The following is a 22,634-nucleotide window of genomic DNA, read 5'->3' on the forward strand; positions in this document are numbered from 1 at the left end:
TTCATTCTCTCACTCAATTTTGTACTTGTGGATTTGTGTATTTGACCTCTAAAACAACTTGTAAACTCAGTGATAAATTGGACAAACATATGCTCCTTCAGTAGATATTTTACATGATCAGTAGCATAGAAAACAGGCTTAACCAAGTAAGACAATAATGTGTGTGTGTGTTTATTACCTCACCTCATAAGTTCTTTTTAAAGTTTATATTTGAATTCATAGAACTTCAAGAAAACTTCTCATTAGCTGTAATAACTTCAAAAAATTTCCATTTCCATTCGGATAAAAAAAATACCCATACACTTCCAAAGTACCCTGACATATCCTTGATTTTATTCAAATTAATAATATGAAATTTGGCTTTAAATAAACTCTCCACAGATTATAATGCAAAAGTGTCTTAAGAGGTGAATAAATGTAAATGGTGTTTTGGTGTTTGTGTCTTTCAAAACTTTCTATTTCAGATTTAATATTTAATAGCCCAACTTTATCCCTTAATGCCTCTGGAAAACACACCTTTCAGTCATAGTAAGATAGGCTAACATAGTCTTGCCAATTTGCTATGTGGCTTTCCTAGGCTTCCCATCTGATTGACTTAGATGCATTATTAAGGACATATGAATATAAATATTTAAAATTTTTGTGTATCTAATGGATGCCTAAATAAGTGCATGCATGTGTTGGGAATAAATGCTACATTTGCATCTGTCACTGCCTAGTGGATGGAAGGAAACAGTGGTGCTGATGATTATTAACACATTATTGACACATCAGTCACATGATGTGACTGATGGAGAAGAGTACACAAAAGAATTAAAAGAGGCTTCAAAATGTCCTTATCAAAGTACCTGGAAATGTTCAAACTGCCAGTTTACTTTTGAAGAGACTTAGGACTGTTACCCTCTGCCTAGTTGAAGGGCTTGTGATAACTACACGAGCACGTGAAGACAAAAGCCAACATCAATGCTTTGATAGGGGGTCTGTCCCAACTACTCAAGTGCGTGTCTTCTTTGTGATTCTCACAAATGAGTCTTTATAAACCCCCCAAGGGTAACGAAATAAGAAAGTAGATATTACATAGAAGATCGTAGCAGTTATTGCAAGAAAAGAGTTGTTAGAAAATCTCCAGTCTAACCTCTGGTCATTTAGGAGAGGAAAAGGAGCCCAGAGTCTTAGATTTGCCAGAAGAGAAAGGAAGATTAAGATAGAGGAAAACAACTTTCCTTATCATAGTATCAGTCCCACTATATTGTAATGATTTACATGCCCATGTTCACCCAGAACTCTAACAAACCAGGCTCTGGGTCAGTCTTAATCATTGCTACATCCCTGTACATAGCACAGTGTTTCTCAGAAATGAGTATAAGAATTGGTGAGGAAATGAATGCTCAGTATTAACCTGGGGAACATTCTTTTTTTTTTTTTTTTTTTTAGATTTTTATTTATTTATTTGATGGAGAGAGATCACAAGTAGGCAGAGAGGGAGAGAGGGAAGCAGGCTCCCCACCAAGCAGAGAGCCCGATGCGGGACTCGATCCCAGGACCCTGAGATCATGACCCGAGCCAAAGGCAGTGGCTCAACCCACCGAGCCACCCAGATGCCCCTTGGGGAACATTCTTAACCTTGCAGAGCCTCACCTTCATCCTTTGAAAATGGGGATAATATTCATGGCTTCTTAGAATGTTATCAGGGGAAAATAAAGTAATACATTAATGATGCTTGGCAGTGAGCTTTACACAAAGAAGCGCTCATTGTGTATTAATGGGATGCATGAATGCATCCATGAATAAAGCCAGATATAAAGAAAATATATATTTCTTGGGAAACTTCAGCTATAAGATTGGGAAGAATATGGAAAGCTTTTGGCTTACCCTCATCTAATATCTCATTTGGACAGAAACAAACAAACAACAACAACAACAAAAATGTAAAGCAAAACCCCAGAACTTAAAACCAATTACAAAGCATTTGTTAAAGGGAACATTGTTGTTCAAACGACTCCAAAGAATATAATTCATAAGAAAATAAAGAGCACAGCCATACCTGACAGAATTCTGACTTCGGCTTCGTTTCCTGTTCTTGAGCTGGCTGGATTCCGAGCTAAGCATCGATAGATTCCAATGTCCCCCGGTTGAAGTTGGCTGATCTGCAAGGTTCCAGAGGGCAAGACTACCACTCGGGAGTCTCCTGGGATAGGAGTCAGGTCTTGTTGGTTTTTTTGCCAGTGTATTGTTGGCATAGGTTCCCCGATGACTTCACACTTGAGTAGCACTGTGTCTCCCATGAAAGCTGTGACAGACTCTGTCTGGGAAAGGAACCTCAGTGGTCCTAGGGGAAAAAGAAAGAAGGAAGGATAAATGCATTAGAAAAGCCATAATAATCATCAATAAAAATAATCACATTGGTATTCTTTATAAAAAATTATATTTGAGGGGAACCTGGGTGGCTCATGGGTTAGACTCTGCCTTTGGCTCAGGTCATGAACTCAGGGTCCTGGGATTGAACCCCACATCAGGCTCTCTGCTCAGGAGGAAGCCTGCTTCCCCCTCTCTCTCTGCCTGCCTCTCTGCCTACTTGTGATCTCTCTCTCTGTCAAATAAATAAATAAAATCTTTAAGAAAAAAAATTATATTTGATGTTTTGTACAATTTTATCTCATTTGCTCTTCATATTTTACCACATTATGTGTCTGACATTACAATAGTTTCTTTGACTAAAAAAATGATAAATGTATTGCCATTAATCTCTAGAAGCTTATTATTTTGTTATTCTTCATTTATAAAACAGACTTGTAAAATAAACAGAATACACAAGAACATCCTAATTTTACATATAAGGAAAATGAAGTTAGAGAAATGGAATTCCACACACAAGCTTACACCATCCTGCTACTAAGACCTGTTTGTTTTTTTTTTAAGTTGACTCCAAACATAATGTAGGACTTGAACTCATGACCCTGAGATTAAGAGTTACTTGCTCTACTGACTGAGCCAGCCAGGCACCTAGTTCTTTTGAATCCTAGTCCTATGTGCTTCCAAGTATATGCCTTTGGATAAAGGATTATGAAGTTAAGGAGATTCACAAAGGACTGGCCAAATGGCATAGCCTACAGCAATTTCAATAAAATGGGTGACATTAACCTAATTATAGTAACAGAGAGCACTCTTGTTTGGGTTGACTGCTTCAGGTAAATGATCGTCAGTATTTGCCAGTTATAGTTGTGGTATACTGAGAAAATGAATTAGATTAGCTTGTGTTTCCAGCCTGGCTGGGCGATCTACTCTGTAATATTCCTTTGGTAACTTTTTTTCATTTCTATGGGCTGTAATATGTGATAAGAGCTAACTCAACTTGTATAACCACTGTGATGTTCATATACAGTAACATGTGAAAAGATGCATTCATATGGATGATTAAGCAAATGTAGGAAAAAGAAAAAAAAAAAGAAATGACAAAAAGAAAATAAATTGACCATTACTGAGCATGAGCATAGTGAAAGAGAAGTCTCCCATATCATGATGTTGTACATGAGAAGGGTAGAAAATATTTTGATCTTGCCCTGTTTCAGAACAGATGGATATTTATGACCCTAGTGCTTTGACAGTGAAAACTTTTTAAATATAAACATATTTGAATGAATTATGCCATCACTGATAGAACATTAGCAATTTTATTTTCTAGAGTTCATTTAATTAAATAATTTTAAATTCCTTGATTCATGTTTCATTCATTACAGTTATATTCCAATATTTTGATTTTCACTTCAATCTTTTTGGAATTGTTTTCATTGTGTGTTCATTTCATAATAAAATTTAATTCGGTCATCATTTTGGGATTCAAATCAAGTTTTTCTGACCATATTTTATGTCATCGCAATGTTTTTGATTTTATGTATTTGTTTTAACTGAGTCAAAATTTCCTAGGCCCAGGATCAAATTTTACCAATGAATTTTCCATCAATATGTAGGCAATAACAAATTCTATTGTACTCAGTTTTAACTACTATTAGTTTTATTTTGAGTCTATTAATTCTCACAGACCTAACTTTCCTTACAATTTGAAAAAAAAAAATTGGGGGAGTCAAAGAGGGAAAGACAAGATGACTTAATTAAAACATCATAATTAAATATGGGACACATTCAGAAATGCTGTAGAAAAAGCCTCCTTCTGTAGCTGAAAGTGGGATTTCATTATCTCTTTCAGGGATTAGACTATTTGAACCACCAGATAATTGAATCTATGAAATAGGAAATTATATCAATATCACATATAGAATAGGTAGAAGATATCAAAGTTGGTTTGCCACTCATTATACCTCCATTCACATTAACAGACCTGCAGATCTATAAATGCAATGTTAAGGCTGCTCTTAAGTAAGAATGATTAATTCCAGACCATGCAGAACCACTCATACTTGTGCAAATATTAATTTATCGATTGAAATTTATCCCAAACACAAGGTACTAAAATTATTCATCTGGATCCCCAGTTAAGGCTTTAGAATCTGGATTCTCGGATTTGTCTTGTCTCCATGCTACAAATGTATCAACAGGGGGTGCCAGCCACATGCATAATTCTATTCTTATTTTGTATCCAGAATTATTCTGTAACTGAGTAAAGACCAAAAGGAATCTGTTATCTTGTGTCCTGGCTCATTGTTCAAAGTCCAGTTTTTACACTCTTTGTAGTGTCACGTCCAGTCTATTCAAAATTTAAGTACATTAATCTACAACTGATTGCTAAAGTATAGATTTAAAGCATGTGCTTTTTTTTTTTTAAATTAATAATTTTTTATTTTTTATAAACATATATTTTTATCCCCAGGGGTACAGGTCTGTGAATCACCAGGTTTACACACTTCACAGCACTCACCAAAGCACATACCCTCCCCAATGTCCATAATCCCACCCCCTTCTTCCAAACCCCCTCCCCCCAGCAACCTTCAGTTTGTTTTGTGAGATTAAGAGTCACTTAAAGCATGTGCTTAAAGAGATAATGGCTGTATATATTACACAAGGCAAAACTGCAATGGATAGTCAGCCAGATGTTGCAAGTGTTATGTAGGACAACGGATTTTTTCAAATTTTTTTTAACTTAATAGTTTTCTTCTTGGCCTCCACTTCTTATATTTTATTTTGTAGTTAAGGAAATAAAGTTGGAATAATTTACCTACACATACAAATTATGTGTTTTATAAAACACAGGAAAATATTTTGAATAAATTGATGAAGTATCTGGATACTTACATATATTTAGCTATATACTCTTGTGTAAGTAATACACAGTGGATAAAGTTCTCAATACATACTTTATGTTTAAATGTCTGTGGTGTTCCAAAAACTCGCTTACTAAATTCTAGTTAATAAATATAATAGAATAAAATATTGAATGAAAGGGTGAAAGCATAACTTGGAGATATTGTAGGTTCAGTTCTAGAGCAACTCAATAAGGTGGATATTGTGATAAAGTAAGTCAAATGAACTTTGGTTTGCTGGTTCATTTAAAAGCCGTGGTTACACTCTATTGCAATCTATTAAATGCACAATAGCAATACATAACATACCTTAATTTAAAAGTACTTTATTGCTAAAAAATGCTGGGGAAGGGTTGGGGGGATGGGTTGGCCCAGTGATGGGTATTAAGGAGGGCACATATAGCATGGAGCACTGGGTGTTATATGTAAACAATGGATCTTAGAACACTACATCAAAAACTAATAACATTAAAAAAAAAAAAAAAAGCTAAGCATCATTTGGGCTTTCAACAGCTTAAAATCTTTTTGCCAGTAGAGTCTTGCCTCACTGTTGATGGCTACTGACTGATCAGGGGGTGGTGGTTGCTGAAGGCTGGGGTGGCTGCAGTAATTTATTAAAGTAAGACAACAATGAAGTTTGTTGCAGTGATTGTTCATTTAGTGAAGAATTTCTCTGTAGCATGTGATGCTGTTTGATAGCATTTTACCCAGAGTAGAACCTCTTTCAAAATTGGAGTCAGCCCTGCTGCTGCTTTTTCAACTAAGATTATGTAATATCCCAAATCCTTTATTTTCATTTCAATAATGTTTGCAGCATCTTCACTATGAGTAAGATCCCACCTCAAAAAAACCACTGTCCTTGCTCATCGGTAAGAAGTGACTCCTCATCCATTTGAGTTTTATCACGAGACTGCAACAATTCAGTCATATCTTCAGACTCCACTTCTAATTCTAGTTCTCTTGTTATTTTCACCACATCCATAATTTGCTTCCTTCACCGACTGAAGTCTTCAACCCCTTTAACTCACCATGAGTGTTGAAATCAACTTCACCCAAACTCCTGTTAATGTTGGTGCTTTGACCTCCTCCCATGAATCATATACAGGATTAGTAACATCCAGAATGGTGAGTCCCTTCCAGAAGGTTTATAATTGACTGCCCTATTGCATCAGAGGGGTCAATATCAGTGGCAGCGATAGCCTTACAAAATGTATTTCTTAAATAATAAGATTTGAAAGTCCAAATTATTCCTTGATCCACGGGCTTCAGAATGGATGTTGTGCTAGCAGGCATGAAAATATTAATCTTGTTGTGCATCTCCACCAGAGCTCTGGAGAGACCAGGTGCCTTGTCAAAGAGGAGTAATATTTTGAAATGATTTTTTTTTTTTTTCTGAGCAGTATGTCTCAACAGTAGGCTTAAAATATTCAGTAAATCATGTTGTAAACAGATGTGCTGTTATCTAGGCTTTGTTGTTCCATTTATAGAGCAGAGTGGAATTAGCAGAATTCTTAAGAGCCCAAGAATCTTCAAAATGGCAAATGACATTTTTTTCCAAGAGAAGGCTATTATGTCTACGTTGAAAATCTGTTGTCTAGTGTAGTCACCTTCATTAATTATCTTAGCTGGACCTGGATAACTTGCTACAGCTTCTCTATCACTATGTGCTATTTCTCCTTGCATTTTGGTATTACAGAGGTGGATTCTTTCCTTGAACTTCATTAAACAATGATTGCTATCTCCAACCTTTCCTTCTGCAGCTTCTTTACCCCCCTCTCAGCCTTCACATAATTGAAGAGATTTAGGGTCTTGCTCTGCGGTAGACTTTGGCTTAAAAGAATGTTATGGCTTGTTTGACCTTCTATCCAAACCACTAAGACTTTCTCCATATCAGCAATAAGGTTGTTTCGCTTTCTTATCATTTCTGTGTTCATGGGAATAGCATTTTTAAATTCCTTCAAGAAGTTTTCCTCCGCACAATCTGACTGAATCACAATTGATTGTTTGGGGGCAAACGCTTAGCTTTTGGGCTGTCTTGGCTTCTGATGTACCTTCCTCCCTAAGCTTAATAATTTCTAGCTTTTGTTTTAATATGAAAGATGAATGACTTTTCCTTTAACTCGAGCACTTAGAGGCCACAGAAAAGTTATTTATTGGTCTAACTTCAATATCGTGTCTTGAGGAAGAGACAGGCCCAAGTAGAGGGAAAAGGATGCAGGACTGGCCCGTTGGTGAAGCAGTCAGAACACACAGAACATTTGTGGATTAAGTTTGTCATCTTTTATGAGCGTGGTTCCTAGCGTCTCAAAACAATTACAATAGTAACACTGGAATCACTAATCACAGGTGAGCATAACAAATATAATAATAATGAAAAAATCTTGAGATATTGGAAGAATTAACAAAACGTGATGCAGAGACACAAAGTGAACAAATGCTGTTGGAAAAACGGGGCCAACAAATGTGTGACACAAGGTTGCTACAAACCTTCAATTTGTAAAAACTGTAATATCTAGGAGGCAAAATAAAGCAAAGTGCAATAAAATGAGGTAAAATGAGCTGGTACTCAACAGTCAGCTTCTTTATGTAAACTTAAAATGAGCTAGAAGAATCACAAGACATAAGATTGTATATTAATATAATTAGACTTATTCCACATGATTTTTAGTATGCACTCTATGATTATTTCATATTTTAATAAATGAGGTCAGAATGCATCCTATTTAAAATTTAATGATGTAATAATATTTGAAAATTTCAAATAGTTGATTATTTGACACAGTGAGAAATTATTAACATGATTTGTAGCTTTTTCTTTTTTGTCTCTGCAAAGCAAACCCAACACATCAAAAAGCAATTGTAAGTTTACAAGGCTCTATATGGCTTAAATTAATGTTCCCAATATTGTGCCAAATTTTAGCACTCACATCTCTTGGTGATGTAACAACCAAGCAACAGTATTAAAAGAAGAAGTTATAGGCTATCACCTTAGTACTAAATTTTCAAGGCATGAGTATGAGCACGTAGTAATGAACATTAAACTCACTGTAACTCGTAAGAATGAAATACAGTATTTTCGGAAGAGCCATTTAATGCTCTAAGGCAATACAAATGATTCCCGTGCTTCCTTCACAGAGAGATACAACTATAATTTTAACTAGACCCTCACGAAAAATAGCTACCTGATCCACAAGAGGCTTTTCCTGAAAAAAAGTTTGACTCAGACACATCTGATCCATTGTCATCATAGCAAAAGTGGTCTTCCTAGCTCTACTCTTTTCTTACCCTACTATATTCCAAACATAGTAAAAGATCAGTGTTCCTAAATCACCAAGGTTTTTGCTTCACTTAAGAAACTCGAATATCCCCAGTTTTTTCTAGAATCGTCTTATACCCCAAATGCTGGGGTATAAGAACCTAGTGCAAGGCATTTTCTATGCTTATCTTCTATAACCCTGGCAAAATATTTCTTGTATCTATTGAACTGGTCTACTCTCTAAGCCTACTTCCTCTTAATTGTATTTATCGAGTTTTCTCTAAAAAACAAAATATTTACCTATCAAAACTGTGATTATTCTTAAGTTACTGACTCAAAAAAAATCACCTTTTCTATAGTTTTGCTTCCCAGAAATTGTTTTTTGCATGTTTACAGCAGTGATAACTTATAGATACTACGACAAAGCTGCTTATACCAATAAAATACTGAAAAGTGTTTACATGTTTGCATATATGAGTTTTTTTTTTTTTTGAGGGGGAGAGAGGTATTTTATATCTCCAAAGTATATCAAATATCTCCTGAAAGAAAAACAAAATACATGAAATGTGTTGAGGTTCTAGGTGACTCTAAATGTTTAAAAAGAGCATTGAGATACCTAAATGTTGGTAACTGCATGTGAGTGTGGCTCTACCACAAGCATATTCAGCAGTAGTCTGGGATGGTAAAGGAGAGACACGGGTGCCAGATAACTTGGGGTCAATTCTAGGCTTCGCCATTTAACCAGCTGGATGACTCCAGGCAAGGTCTCAGTTTTAACATTTGCACTATTGTTAGTTCCTTTATAAATCACCTCACGTAACCCGCACGATAGACCTGTAAGTGTCCCTGTCTCCACTTTACAGATGGAACTAGAATAGGAGCAAAATTCTTCCCAATGTTTACAATATGTATGATTGCTTGTTTTTCTTTTTAAGTTTTAGTGCTGAATTATCATATTTCTTAAAATACCTTATTTCCCCAACCCATGGAAATGTGTCAAAAGGAATTTCTTCTGTAGATCAGTATCCCCGAACTCCTCAACCTCTACGTAGCTGCACAGTGCTGGGTGAACTGTTTTTTAACACGTATTCTCAGAGATACACTTCAGCCTAAAATATGGCACTTTGGAAAATAGCATGCAGACTTACTTTCTTTTTTCTTTTTCTTAACAGACTTAATTTTTTGATGCTTTCAGGAGGTTTTTCACTGTTACCTTGGAGGAAAGGCTGTTTCCAAGAATGAATTGCAGCCAAGGTTCCTACCTTCACACTTAGTCTGATCCAGGATACTACGGCAGCTTTCAATCTAGCAACGCCTGGACTCTTGGGAAGTGTCCCCTACCAGTCAAATTGCAGGTTCACACAATATCTGCAGTTCTGTACATTAACAAAGACCAGCAACTACTAGGGAAGGATGAATTTGGGAACTATTAAAAGGAGACAACATATTGCTTTGCATTTGGAAAAGTCAAGACATGTAGGGGAGCTCCATTTTATCTCCTGTCCCATAAATGATAAACACAGACACTTATAATTCAAATTTTGTAAGTTCCTAACAGTTAGGAAAATTGCCTGGGCTTCAGTATCAGAAATTTTATTGACATTAACTATCCTAATATAGGAAGCATTAAGCGCTGTTAGCAAGAGATATACAACCATTATGCAAGTACTATGGAGTAATGGGTCTTACCCTGTTTATTTTGATTTTTGTGAAAGATCCTTCAGTTATTCTTAGTACTAATTTTCACAGTAAAAGGATTCATTGCAGGCCCACTTATATATGTTACTTTGTTAATGTTGCTCAAGGCCTGTTAAACAGCTATAACCACAATTCTTTCCTAAAACATTTACTACCTACCCATGCAAGGAGAAGGGAAGTAAAGTTTAACTCTGTTAAGCTCTTCTCTAACACAGCACTTGAATACCTGGGATTTAAGTGTGCCCAGTGCCATACCGGAATCCTCAGTTCCTCAGAGAGGACTCCCCCAAGCCTAGATAGAACCGATCATCTCCGCACGTCTCCTTCACAGCACTTACTTCAACTGTAATTAGTGATGGCATTGATTTAACAGCCATCTTTCCAGCTAATACATAAAAGTCCACAAAAGCAGGACCAAGTCTATTGTATTCTGTTCTCAGACATAGCACAGTGCATGATATATCCTTGTACTTCAAATATTCGTTGAATGAAAAATGTATTATCCATAAGATATTTTGTTTAGGCAACTATCCCAGACTTTAAACATTGGAAAGTCTAGAAAGGACAACAATGGCTAGGGAGGCATAAAGAGAGGGAAACCATGTATTTTCCTCAGGGGATGTGAAAAAGCAAAAAGGCTGATTGATATATATATATATATATATATATATATATATATATACACACACACACACACACACATACACATACATACATACATACATGAAGTCAAACCACAAAATCTTTCATCTGAAAAATTATTGGGGGGGAGGGGCTATGCCTAGTGCATCCATGAATGTTTTAACCAAGCCTCATAAGTTTAAATTGTTGAGCAGTGATACATATTTTGAATGAAATTTTCCCCTCCTTCCTTCCTTCCAAATCACTGCCCCCAGGAACAATGATATCAGTGGTCCCTGGGCCAGCCCCTGCCCAACTGGGACAGCCTGAGCAATGGCTATAACCATCAATCAGGTTTCAGCCAATATCCAATTCCTCAGGAACCAGGCACAACCAAACTGTTGTCTGTCACCGAGGCAGTAGAAATGTTAATAGCAAAAGCAGCAAACATTTTTCATTTAGGCTTTTCTTTTGTGATGCTAAAAAAATGAGGTAAAATATCACCATGGCAATGAATGAAAGCTGCTAAATCTGCAGGGACATCAAAAGTGTTAGGCTCCCAGAATTAAAATAATGAGAACAATAGTCCCTCTGGACCCTTCCACCCATGCATATACACACCACATAGCCTAGGAGGACCCAGACAGTCAGAAAGTTTTAATATCTTAGCTGTGCACTTTCATTCATTGAATTCTAAACTACTTTGGCTTTTAAGCAAAAGTAGAAATAAAGCATTTTGCAGCCCAGGTTTATGCCAAGACTCTGCCTCTAGGGAGGCCTACCATGTACCCGCACACCCCTAGACTGGGCCTATTCCTTTTTTAAAATTCTAATCTGAAAACGGCACATTCTTCTGATTTGCCCTCTAGCCTCTCTGGCAGACTATCAGGATCCCCATCTCCTCCAATGGAAGGTCTAATTATTAAGTAATTAAAATTCATTTAATAAAAAGAGACTTATCAATTGGGGGACAGACTTTGGGGTTGGAAACATGCCTTGCTTTTAAATATTCAGCAATGTGGTGATATTCTACACCTGCCAGAGAACTGCTGTAAATGCTTTGTTTGCTCCAAACTAAAGCCTCTAGGCTATATCCCTTCAAAGCCAGGACCTTGTTTGCCTTCATTTAATTCCTAAATTAGCTGAAGGGAAGAGAATAAAGGTAATCCAAAGAGAAGTTCTCTAGATTTGGTCTTTTTTGGAAGCCAGAAGACCAATAAATGATTCTTAGAATTTGTTATAGCATATTTCTGCCAGTATGTCCCTCTGAGAGTTATCATTTCCCGTCTTTATTTTTTTTCCAGATTTTTGTTTTAGCTTCATTTTCATTGGCAAAATTACAGACATCTAGGTAGTTGGCCGAAGAGCCATTGCTCAAATGTGGCATTGTGAAACAAACCAAGTGAGTATGTCTGGTGGGTGCCAGCCTTACTCGCCCAGTGTGTGATCTTATGAGAAACATCCATGTGGGTAATCAGTTGAACCTCAGAAGGATGTAACAGAGTATGAAATGAAAAGGAAAACAAATATAGGCACATCATACAGTTTGTCAGTCCAGCTCTATAAGAATGGCAACACACAATGAACTCATCCCCTGGGCAAAAAGTAGTCAAGGAGACATGTCACCACTGTTTCTCAGAATCACCTCAGAGGCCTGTCCACTATAAATGCTCTGAAGGACTGGTCTGCTTCCCAGTCCTTGAAAACTGATTAGACATAAGGCTTAGAACCAGGTGGTCACTTGGGGTCACCTCTAATATATGGGTACTCAATACCTAGTTTGAATGCTGATCTATCATAATCTCACCAAGCAGCCTTGCTGGACTCCTCATCTTCAAATCCATGGAGTAATTCAGAATTCTCCAAATCACCCTTCTTAATAACATCACTAGGGCTCCTGGCAGCCTACATGGTGCCTTTATAAGAATTGGGAAGAGTGATCTTTGATCTTTGAAGGGATGAAGTTTAAAAACGTGCTCCATAAGATTGGCCAACAATCCAGAGCTGGATTTCAGCTCCACACAATTCTCCTCTACGTACTGTTCTCAGATATGAATTATACTACGTACTATCCACCCTGCCCTTCCTGATTTCATTATCAGCAATCAGACAAGCATGATTCAGCCCCTCCATGTTGTTAACTTTAACATCAACAGAGGTGGATTCTGGAAGCATTTGTCTAGGTAGCATTAATAGCTTTTCTTTCATTCATCTGAGTTATTATATAATATCTATTTCTCAGCACAAGATTAAATAATGAAGAAAGCTTTACCACCTTTTCCTCAAATGTGCATGCTATTGTCTTCTTGGTTAAAGATCCTTCATAAAATCTAATCAAATTATATTGAATATCAATGTCATTATTCTATATGAAAGTTAGAATAGAATATATTTTTACAGAAAGAGATATACAGCAACCTCTGTTGACTGGAGGATACTTTTCCTCTTAACTTTACTGTCATACCTATGATGACTGAAATAGGTCTTTTACCTGTATTGATATATAAAGCCAAATGGAAACTCATATTTATAATGAAGATAAATTAGGAGTTTTTTGTTTATTTTAAGATTTTTGTATAATACTGTAATGGAATTTTTAATGAATAAACTTCCACTACAGAAAAGCACTTGTTAGAAATCAAAAACAGAAAATATAGTGGACTCTTGAACAATGCAGGAGTTAAGGTTTCCAATCCCCCCATGTAGTCAAAAATCCAACTGTAACACTGACTCCCCAAAAACTTAACTACTAAGAGCCTTATCAATAACATAAATAGTCGATTAACAAATATTTTGTATATGTATCATATACTGTAGTCATACAGGAAAGTAAGGCAGAGAAAAGAAAATGTTATTAAGAAAATAATAAAGAAAACAATTTTAGAGTGCTGTAGTATATTTATGAAAAAAATCTGCATGTCAGTGGACCTGTGCAATTCAAATCTGTGTTATTCAAGTCAGCTGTATAAACAAAAATCATATAGCACTTTAGCCTATTAATGTTGCAAAGATTTCAAAATGATGACTAACAATGCTTCTGAAATTATGAATTGATATACTACCACTGAAAAGTAATTTGGCAATGTTCATCATAACAATTTAATCCAAGAACTCTGCTTCTAGGAATCTACGCATAAATATATGAAGACCTAGATATATAAAATGATTCAGGATATCATTGTTTAAAATAGTGAATGATATAAAATGGGCTAATTCTACAACTGATGATTGCTTAGGCAAATTATTGCATCCCCAATGAAAATTATATAATTGTACTAAAAATCATACAACCATGTAAAATTATATTACTATACATTCTTAAAAGTGAGAGAAAATTATTTTTCTTTTTTCTAAAATAAGTGTCTTAAATATGCAAGAGAAAATCACTAATGATTCTTGTGCTCTATTCAGTGTATTATATTCAATTGCAAACAACTCTTCAAGAACATATTGATTTCATGAAGAGATGTCTTCCTCGACAGGCTTTGACCATAACTTTATTTTCATTCTCTACTCTGCAGATAAAATTCTTCTTATAAAACCCGAGATTGGTTTGTAATCAATAATAATGAATAATTTTACAGAATTCAGGCTTAGGCTTTCCATCAAGCTTAAATCTCATTATGCATGGCTAATGAATGGTCACAACATTCATGAAAGTCGATTATGAATGTGGGTGATATTTGTTGGGCCTACTTGTAAATCATAATTCTAAGCAAGCAAATCACTGAAATAACAAAAAAGGAAGCTTTTAAAGTTGTGTGATATTTTGTTTTCTATTTTGTCATTGTCGTCATCCTTTCCTTGCTTTGTCTAAATTCTCCTGTTAACCTGGCCGTGAACACCTTCCATCACTGCTCATATCAACTCATTGAGATTTCCAAATTATTTGCTCATTTACTCAGCCAATTAGTCAATGTGATGATTAATTTTATATATGAACCTGGCTGGGTTTCAGGGTACTAGTGTATCTTGTTAAAAGATACTCTGGGTTCATCTCTGAGGATGTTTCTGGATGAGCTCACATTTGAGTCCGTAGACTGAATAAAACAGATTGCCCTCCCCAGTGTGAGTGGGCCTCATATAACCCACTGATGGTCTAGACAGAACAAAAAGGTGGAGCAGGAGAACATCAAGCTAAACATCAGTTTAATACTGAAACATCAGTTTACTGATGCCTTTGAAATGAGACTCAGATTGGAACTTACACCAGCTGCTCTACTGGTTCTCAGACTTTTGGACTCAAACTGAACATACACCATTTGTTCTCCTAGGTCTTTGGTTTGCCAAGTGCAGGTCCTTCGATTTCTCAGCCTTCTTAATCACATGAACCAATTCCTTACAATAAACAGACAAATAGTTGACCCTTGAAAAACATGGGGGTAGGGACACCAACACTCTGTATAATCAAAAATTCATGAATAACTTTGGACTCCTTCAAAACTTGACTACTAATAGCCTACTGTTGACCAAAAGCCTTACCAATAACATAAACAGGTAAGTAACACATATTTTATATGTCATATATATTGTATAGTATAGTCTTATAATAAAGGAAGCTATAGAAGAGAAAATGTTATTAAGAAAATGGTTCTCAGGGCACCTGGGTGGCTCAGTGGGTTAAGCCTCTGACTTTGGCTCAGGTCATGATCTCAGGGTCCTGGGATCAAGTCCCACATCAGGCTCTCTGCTCAGCGGGGAGCCTGTTTCCCCCCACTCTCTGCTTGCCTCTCTGCCTACTTGTGATCTCTCTGTGTTAAATAAATAAATAAAATATTTTTTAAAAAAAGAAGAAAATACTGGTTCTATTTCTCTGGAAAACTCACACTGATATAATTTGTCAACATTCATTGGACACCTAATGTGTGACAGGCATCATCTTCATTGTCTAAGGCATACAATGGCAAAATTAACAATTAATACTAGCTTCTTTCCTTAAACAACTCACAGTCTGGTTGGAAAAGCAAGTACACAAGAACAATACTATAATACACTGCACTGTGGGAGCAGAGATAAAATCATTCCTAGTGATGTCTGTTGGAAAAGGAATAATAAGCAAAGAGCCCCAGAAATGGTGGAATATGAACTGGGTATTGAACAATGAATGGGTTTTCATTAGGTACCATAAACCCAAAAGGACATTTTTTTTTAAAGATTTTATTTATTTATTTGACAGACAGAGATCACAAGTAGGCAGAGAGGCAGGCAGAGATAGAGAAGAGGAAGCAGGCTTCCTGCCGAGCAGAGAGCCCGACATGGGGCTCGATCCCAGGACCCTGGGATCATGACCTGAGCTGAAGGCAAAGGCTTTAATCCACTGAGACACCCAGGCGCCCCATCAAAAGGACACTTTCGATAGAACAATGTGGGGAAAAGAAACAAAACAAAACAAACAATGGTTAATCTGAAGACTATAACATTTTTTAGAAATGGTAAATAATTCAGTAAATAATGGAAAAATACTAAAGCATCTCTATAACTGTTTTTTTCTACCATATATGAGAGATTGGTATTAAAGAGAGCTTCTTCAATTTTATGATAGATCATGTGTATTTGACTACAGAAGTACTATAACCTCCATGAGGGCAGAATCAGTAGCTCCTATGTCTTAGTATTACTCCCCTGGTACACATAGTACTCAATGAACATTGACTAATCTCCATATTAATGAACAAAAAGTTATTGCTATATTTGTGTACTATAGTAACATGTTACATGACAAATTACACTATTTTATATTTATGTTAATGTACAGTTACTATTTGGAAATTCAGAGGAGAAAAAGTGAGATTCACATTCAGCATATTTCATAAGCAAAACATGACAAAGACCCAATAACAGCAAATAAGCAGAAAAACTCAGCAAGAGATTATCTTATGTTTCAAAGATTACTGAAATAAGAATCTATTGGGTTATGATTGCTTCAAATTTACAATTGAACATATTATCCAAAGGATTAAGTTGCTTTCTACTAGTCAATCTATTAATGCAAATGCTTATTCTTGTTAGTACCAGCAGCACTGAGTTCATATTAGACACTATATTAGGTATAGTAATAAATAGGGTAGCCTTTACATGGCTCTAAAAGGCCTCACTGAAGTTTCGTGCCAATATGTTTTACTCTCTGTTTGGTAAGACCATCTTCCTCCCAGTAAAAAATGATTGGGCTTTTTTCTCCTGTCAAAAATATGTAGCTGAGTCATATATTTAGAAGTTGCAGACATAGACCAAAGAAAGGAGAAACCAAAATGGAATAAGTTTTCAATTCAAGTAGGCAGCATCGATAGTTAGCTCATTAACTTTATTTCAGTACATAACAGATTAAAATTAATTTGATAATAGTTAAGATTCACATCAAATATATTAAAATGATTAATTTTTTCTCTCATAATTTAATATCTTTGTTTTTCCTCCCCACCAAATCCATCAGTACATGAGAATCAAGAAAACCCAGCATAAATAATAATTTAGATTAAAGACTTCCGGTAAACTTATGTAATTTTCATTTTGATTTAGAAGTGCTTACTGGGAGAAAATTGGAACTGATGAAATGACTTTGCATGCTGGACATTTGCACAATGAAAATGCAAAGCCAGAGCATTTCAGCTTAACTGCTGAACTTGTGTGATTTTCTACCTTTTGTACTGAGACCCTGAGCAAATAAAAACTTTTTCAAGAATTACCAAACTTTTGGTAGTTTGGTCCAGAGTCACCAAATATATCTGATACAACAAGTTATTCAAAAGAAGAACAAAAATGGATGTTTGACACCTACTTTCATAGTTTGGGATGTGTCTCAGACTCACCCGAATCAAAGTCTACTACAAGCACATGAAATACTCATTTATTCAGACTTCTCTGTTTTGAACTTACTCTCCAGCAATCCCTTGGTTGTAAGAGAATTTCAGTAAATGAGAGAATGGTAAATCACCCTTCCTGAAAAGCTTTCTGTCATGGACTTATTCTCCTGGTCCCAAATGTATCCTCGGTCACTTGACTAAGGAGAAAGGTGAAAAAAGAGGGCAAACCTGAGCAGTCACAGACATGTTTTCCCCCTGGTTCGAAGTGGGACAGAAGTGGGGTACAAGTGTGTACGGTAGGAAACAAAATATTCCTCCAGAATAGCCTTAAGCCCCAGGTAGCAGCATATTTGAACAGTTTTTATAGAATCAGCAACAATATTTCTTCTAAGAAATGTGTTTATTGATCTTGCCAGATCTTATGAACTATGAATGTAAATAAGCATTAAAGTACTCAGAAGTAGTTCTTTAAAAAAACAAAACAAAACAGAAAACATGGTTCTTTAATGGAGCATGAGCTTTGAAGAGCCCTGAGCACGGAGGAGCCTAGCAAAAGATTAGACTGGAGATGTAGACAGGGGTAGATAATTCAGATGCCTTACACCATCTCAGGAAGTTTGGACTTCATTTCAACGACATTGAGAAATGATTAAGAGATTTTGAGCAAGGAAAATACATGATTGGGCTTCCATTTTTTGAGATCATTCTGGCTGCTGTGCAGAGAATATTTGTGGGGTGTGGGATGTTTGTGAAAACAAGGACAAAACAGGAATCTTAGAATAGTAGTCTACGTGAAAGAAAGTATGGCTTGTGTTGAGAAGGGCAGAGTCCGGTATGCAGTCTCTAGATGCTACCCAGCTGTACAAGAATGGTCCTAGGACCTTGAACACTTCCTTACCAAGAGATGAAGAGCCCGGACAGCTTGTATTGAGTTTACAGCCTAGAGTGAGAATAGTTTTCCCTGTTTCAGGCTCAAGGAGTGTTCCATAGTTCTGTGGAAGTGTGTATGTCAGGGGCGTTCAGACACACTCACAGCTTTGTATATTTAAGACTCCACAGAGGAAGGAGTAGGGTCCTTCTGCTGCTCTGCAGAAGGGACGCGAGCAGGCCAACTGCCCTGCGTCGGCTGCCAAGGGGCCCCACAAGCTGTGGCGTCTGACACTCGCTACTGGGCTGACCTTAGTCTGTCTCTTCTCCATGCAAGCAAAGCATCGTTCTAACAAGTGCTTGACCATATTGTGTTTTCCTTGGCAACTCTGGTACCAAGATGCAGTGGGCAGAAGTGTGTGGGGGTCCTCCACGGGGACTGATAACCTGTGCACAGTGTTCTGTTCCAGAGCTTCGACAAAGGAGGTAACAGTGAAAATGGAGAAAGAGAGAGAACAGGTATACTTTGAGGCATAATTAAAAAGACCTGTTGACAGCTGAATGTGGTTTGTGAAGGAAAGGGGTAAGCCAAGGATGAGCCCAGGTTTCATAAAATATTTAGGTTGTGACCTAAGGGATTGTGCTTGGGTTAAAGTGAGATCAAATGTGGTGGTTTGGAGGAAAGTAACAACCACCACAAAGAGACACTTGAATACGAGATGTGGTACTAAACACTGAGCGGAGTCAGAGGTCAGCTAAGTTATCAGATCCAAATCCTGTAATCTCAAAAATGGAAGGACTAGAAAATGTGGTCATCAAAGCTTTTTGCATATATAAAATTACTTAAGCCTGTGATTCTATGTCGAAACAAACTAATAGGTGGCCAGACCTTACATTCATCCACCAACATTTAGCCAAATTAATCTAATAAACACACAAGTCACTGTTTAATCATTGATTATATTGAGGCAAAATAAAAAATTCCTCATCACTGCCCTAATGAAGTTGCCAATCTAGTAGAAGATGAAGTTACTTATGAGGCATTTATCATGAATATTCATAACAGAGGGCCTAAACATAAGCTTGGAGATTTATGGTTGAGAGAAGCCAATAAAATCTGCCCAAAGTTGCAAAAAGTGACAAACTCAAGTTAATTTGAATTACTCTTTGTAATAAATCACAAATAAACTATCTTATAACTTATTGAGGCTTTTTGTTAATTTAGAGTCACTTACCCTAATTTATTTGGACTCTGTAGATAAAACTCTTGTTCTTAATGGCTCTCTAAAATATTATTATTTTAATGGCTCTCTAAAATATTATTATTTTAAAATCATATAGAATTCAATGGAGAGAAGATCAAAAGTATACATTTAAACAGCTCGGTTTATTCTAGATTTTGCCAAGTTCTTTCAATTCACTTTGAATTTTACTTTCTTTGATGTAATTTTTTTTTTTATGTATTTTATTCTTCTGGCCTCAGCAATTGAGAACTTGCGATAGTCTTCAGAGTGATTTACAGATTCTTCTACATTAGACTGGTGTCTGAGACACATATTGGTATTTTACTGTAATTTCTATTTGTCCTTTCCAGAAATATAATATTGAACTGGTTCTTAGATCTAGAATCATCTAGTAAGATGCCATGAAGTCCAACAATCTGATGAATGATGGGTGACGTACATTTTTAAGGCAATGTCTCATCTGTAAATTTACCAAGAATTAACCTCATATAGCTTAAATTTGGGGATCTCAGAACATGGTATTATTTCCCAAAATTCTAATCATATCTAATCAGATATGTACCACAGAGACATTGGGTTTAAGAAATCATTCACTCCCTGTCTTTATGTCCTTTAATTCTCCTTTAACAACCATATGTCCTCTTTTAACTGGTCATTCCAGTGAGCTCCTAAACATGCCTTGGCACTTTCCCTTCTATCTCTTCAATTTTGTCACCTTCTGCTCTCCATCACCTGCCTGATTTCTTTACTGTTTCACACATCATGAGGAATGAGCCTTGGCTCATTTGTTTATTGTTGTATCCTCAGTGTCTGATACTAAGTAAGTGCTCAATAAATATTTGTTGAATGTTCAAGTAAAGTATATGAATCCAACTCAACTTTCTAGATCCAAAATAAACCTATTTTTCCCTTTTCTTCTCTGGTATCTCATTGAATTTATTTTCAGGGGCACTCATTGTTAATTATCAAGTTTTCACTGGTATTGTTATATTTTCATGCATCCCTGCTTATTATATCCAATTAAATTTTAGATTGCTCAAGTATCCATATATTGTTCTATATTTTTGTGAACAATCATGGTACAGTGTCATATATACTGAGGACATTGAATAGTACCCTTAAGTTTGATCACATTGAGGAATGATTATTTTTGTTTTGCCCATTTAGGTGAAGAACCATCAATTAAGGAAATTCTAAAATAGTTGGCTTTAGTTGATTTATTTCATCTTAAAGTTTTGATGATTGGTCCTTTCCATTGCTCTGAATTTCAGTGGTGACTTCAATTTATGGAAAAGTCTCATTATTACAGTGTAGAACTTATAACTTGTAACAATTTAGATGCTAAAGAATTAGATTATGTATCTATTTAGATTATTTATTATCTATTTATCAAATTTTAAGGAACTGGGTTATCTTTGAAACAGCTACCAAAAAAGACTTTGTAAGCAATTTAATTGTGGAAACAAGATTTATACGTTTTTATAAGGGACCACTCCTGATTCTGAAATGTAGGACTTGGTTATGCATTTTCCAACCCATTTATCAATCCCTGCTTTACACTGATGGCTTTGATGTTGATGTCTACAAATCCTTCCACAATTCTGTAAGTTTCTCAAAAATAAGACTAAGACTTCAATCCTTTGTATTCTCTTCTGTCTGGCACAGTGCCTTTTTAGCATAGGATCAATGGCTATTGGTCAATTGATTATTGAAAGTCTGATCTTTCGTCTTACTTCTACACTCTTTCTATCCTCCAATAATTATCTATCATCATTCCCAGAATTTTTAAGTGGTTTTAGGAAAGGGAGTATGAAGATAAATAAATCTAGACTCATCATTTAAATTTGGAAGATGTGTTAGAGCGCATTCAAATCAATCATTTTGTTCTATGGAAAAAATATGTGAATATACAGAATTATTCAAAATTAATATTTTTATTCAAAAATGAAAAATTGAATATATAAAATTAATATTTTCACCCCATTCCTGATTTTTTTTCCAATTTTTATTTATTAGAGATTCTCTATAGATGAGTGCATATTTATCTGATATATTGACATTTGTGTATATGTGTATTTATGTACATGCTTAATAAATTGCATAAGTCTGTGTATGTGTGTGTCTGCATAGACGTGTGTATGTTGCATGGACACAGATACAGATATAGAGAGGTATGTGTATGTGTATATACTTACATACACATAACTATAGTCAAATACACACATATATCCCTCTATATTACATGGGAGTTTATATATACATATGCACACTTATTTCACATATATTCCTGCAAAAATGTAAGTTAATCATTGAAATGAGCAGAGAATTAGTTGGTCAAAGTAATCATATTATGATAGCACATTGTGCTTAGTTGTGACAAATCAGTTCTCTCTTAGATAACTGAAATGACTAGCAGTATTTCTCCATTAATAATATGTATGTTTGCCCTTTAAAAAACATAACACTTTGTATACGTGTTCCTTCCCCCTAACTTTTCAAGTTATCCGAACCAAAACCTAAAAAAATAAGCTGATTCCAATTCTATTGTACAGAGAAATGGCAATAGTCTTATAAATCAGAAACTTGTCCACAATACAGATTTTTTTAATATGATTCAGACTCATGAGAGAAGACGCCTTATTATTCACACCAAGCTGAACTGCTAATTTTCAGAGACAAATGCACCTGTGGAAAAAGAAATCATATCTTTAAATTGTATTATCCACTGACAAGACCACATACTGTTTCATCCTTGTTGTTAATGCAGAAATCAGAGGGTGTAAATCTCTTCATCTTCCTGTCAGCACTTCTGGCCAGGGTGTTAATGGCCTGCAGCCAGGAAGTTGTATAGGCTTCCAGCCAATCAGCAATGAAACCATTTAATCGGCTTTTC

General features: G+C 35.8%; 1 protein-coding gene across 1 annotated transcript in view; it reads right to left on the reverse strand.

Annotated features, from left to right (window-relative positions):
• DCC (DCC netrin 1 receptor) overlaps nt 1-22,634 on the reverse strand; it is a 769,602-nt gene that overhangs the window by 628,447 nt on the left and 118,521 nt on the right. Inside the window, exon 2 of the mRNA XM_059139941.1 lies at nt 2,045-2,329. Within this exon, the coding sequence (XP_058995924.1) occupies nt 2,045-2,329 (285 nt within the window). The remainder of the gene's footprint in view (nt 1-2,044; nt 2,330-22,634) is intronic.

The sequence above is a fragment of the Mustela lutreola genome, chromosome 11 (assembly GCF_030435805.1).
Source record: "Mustela lutreola isolate mMusLut2 chromosome 11, mMusLut2.pri, whole genome shotgun sequence".
NCBI classification, from domain to species: domain Eukaryota; kingdom Metazoa; phylum Chordata; class Mammalia; order Carnivora; family Mustelidae; genus Mustela; species Mustela lutreola.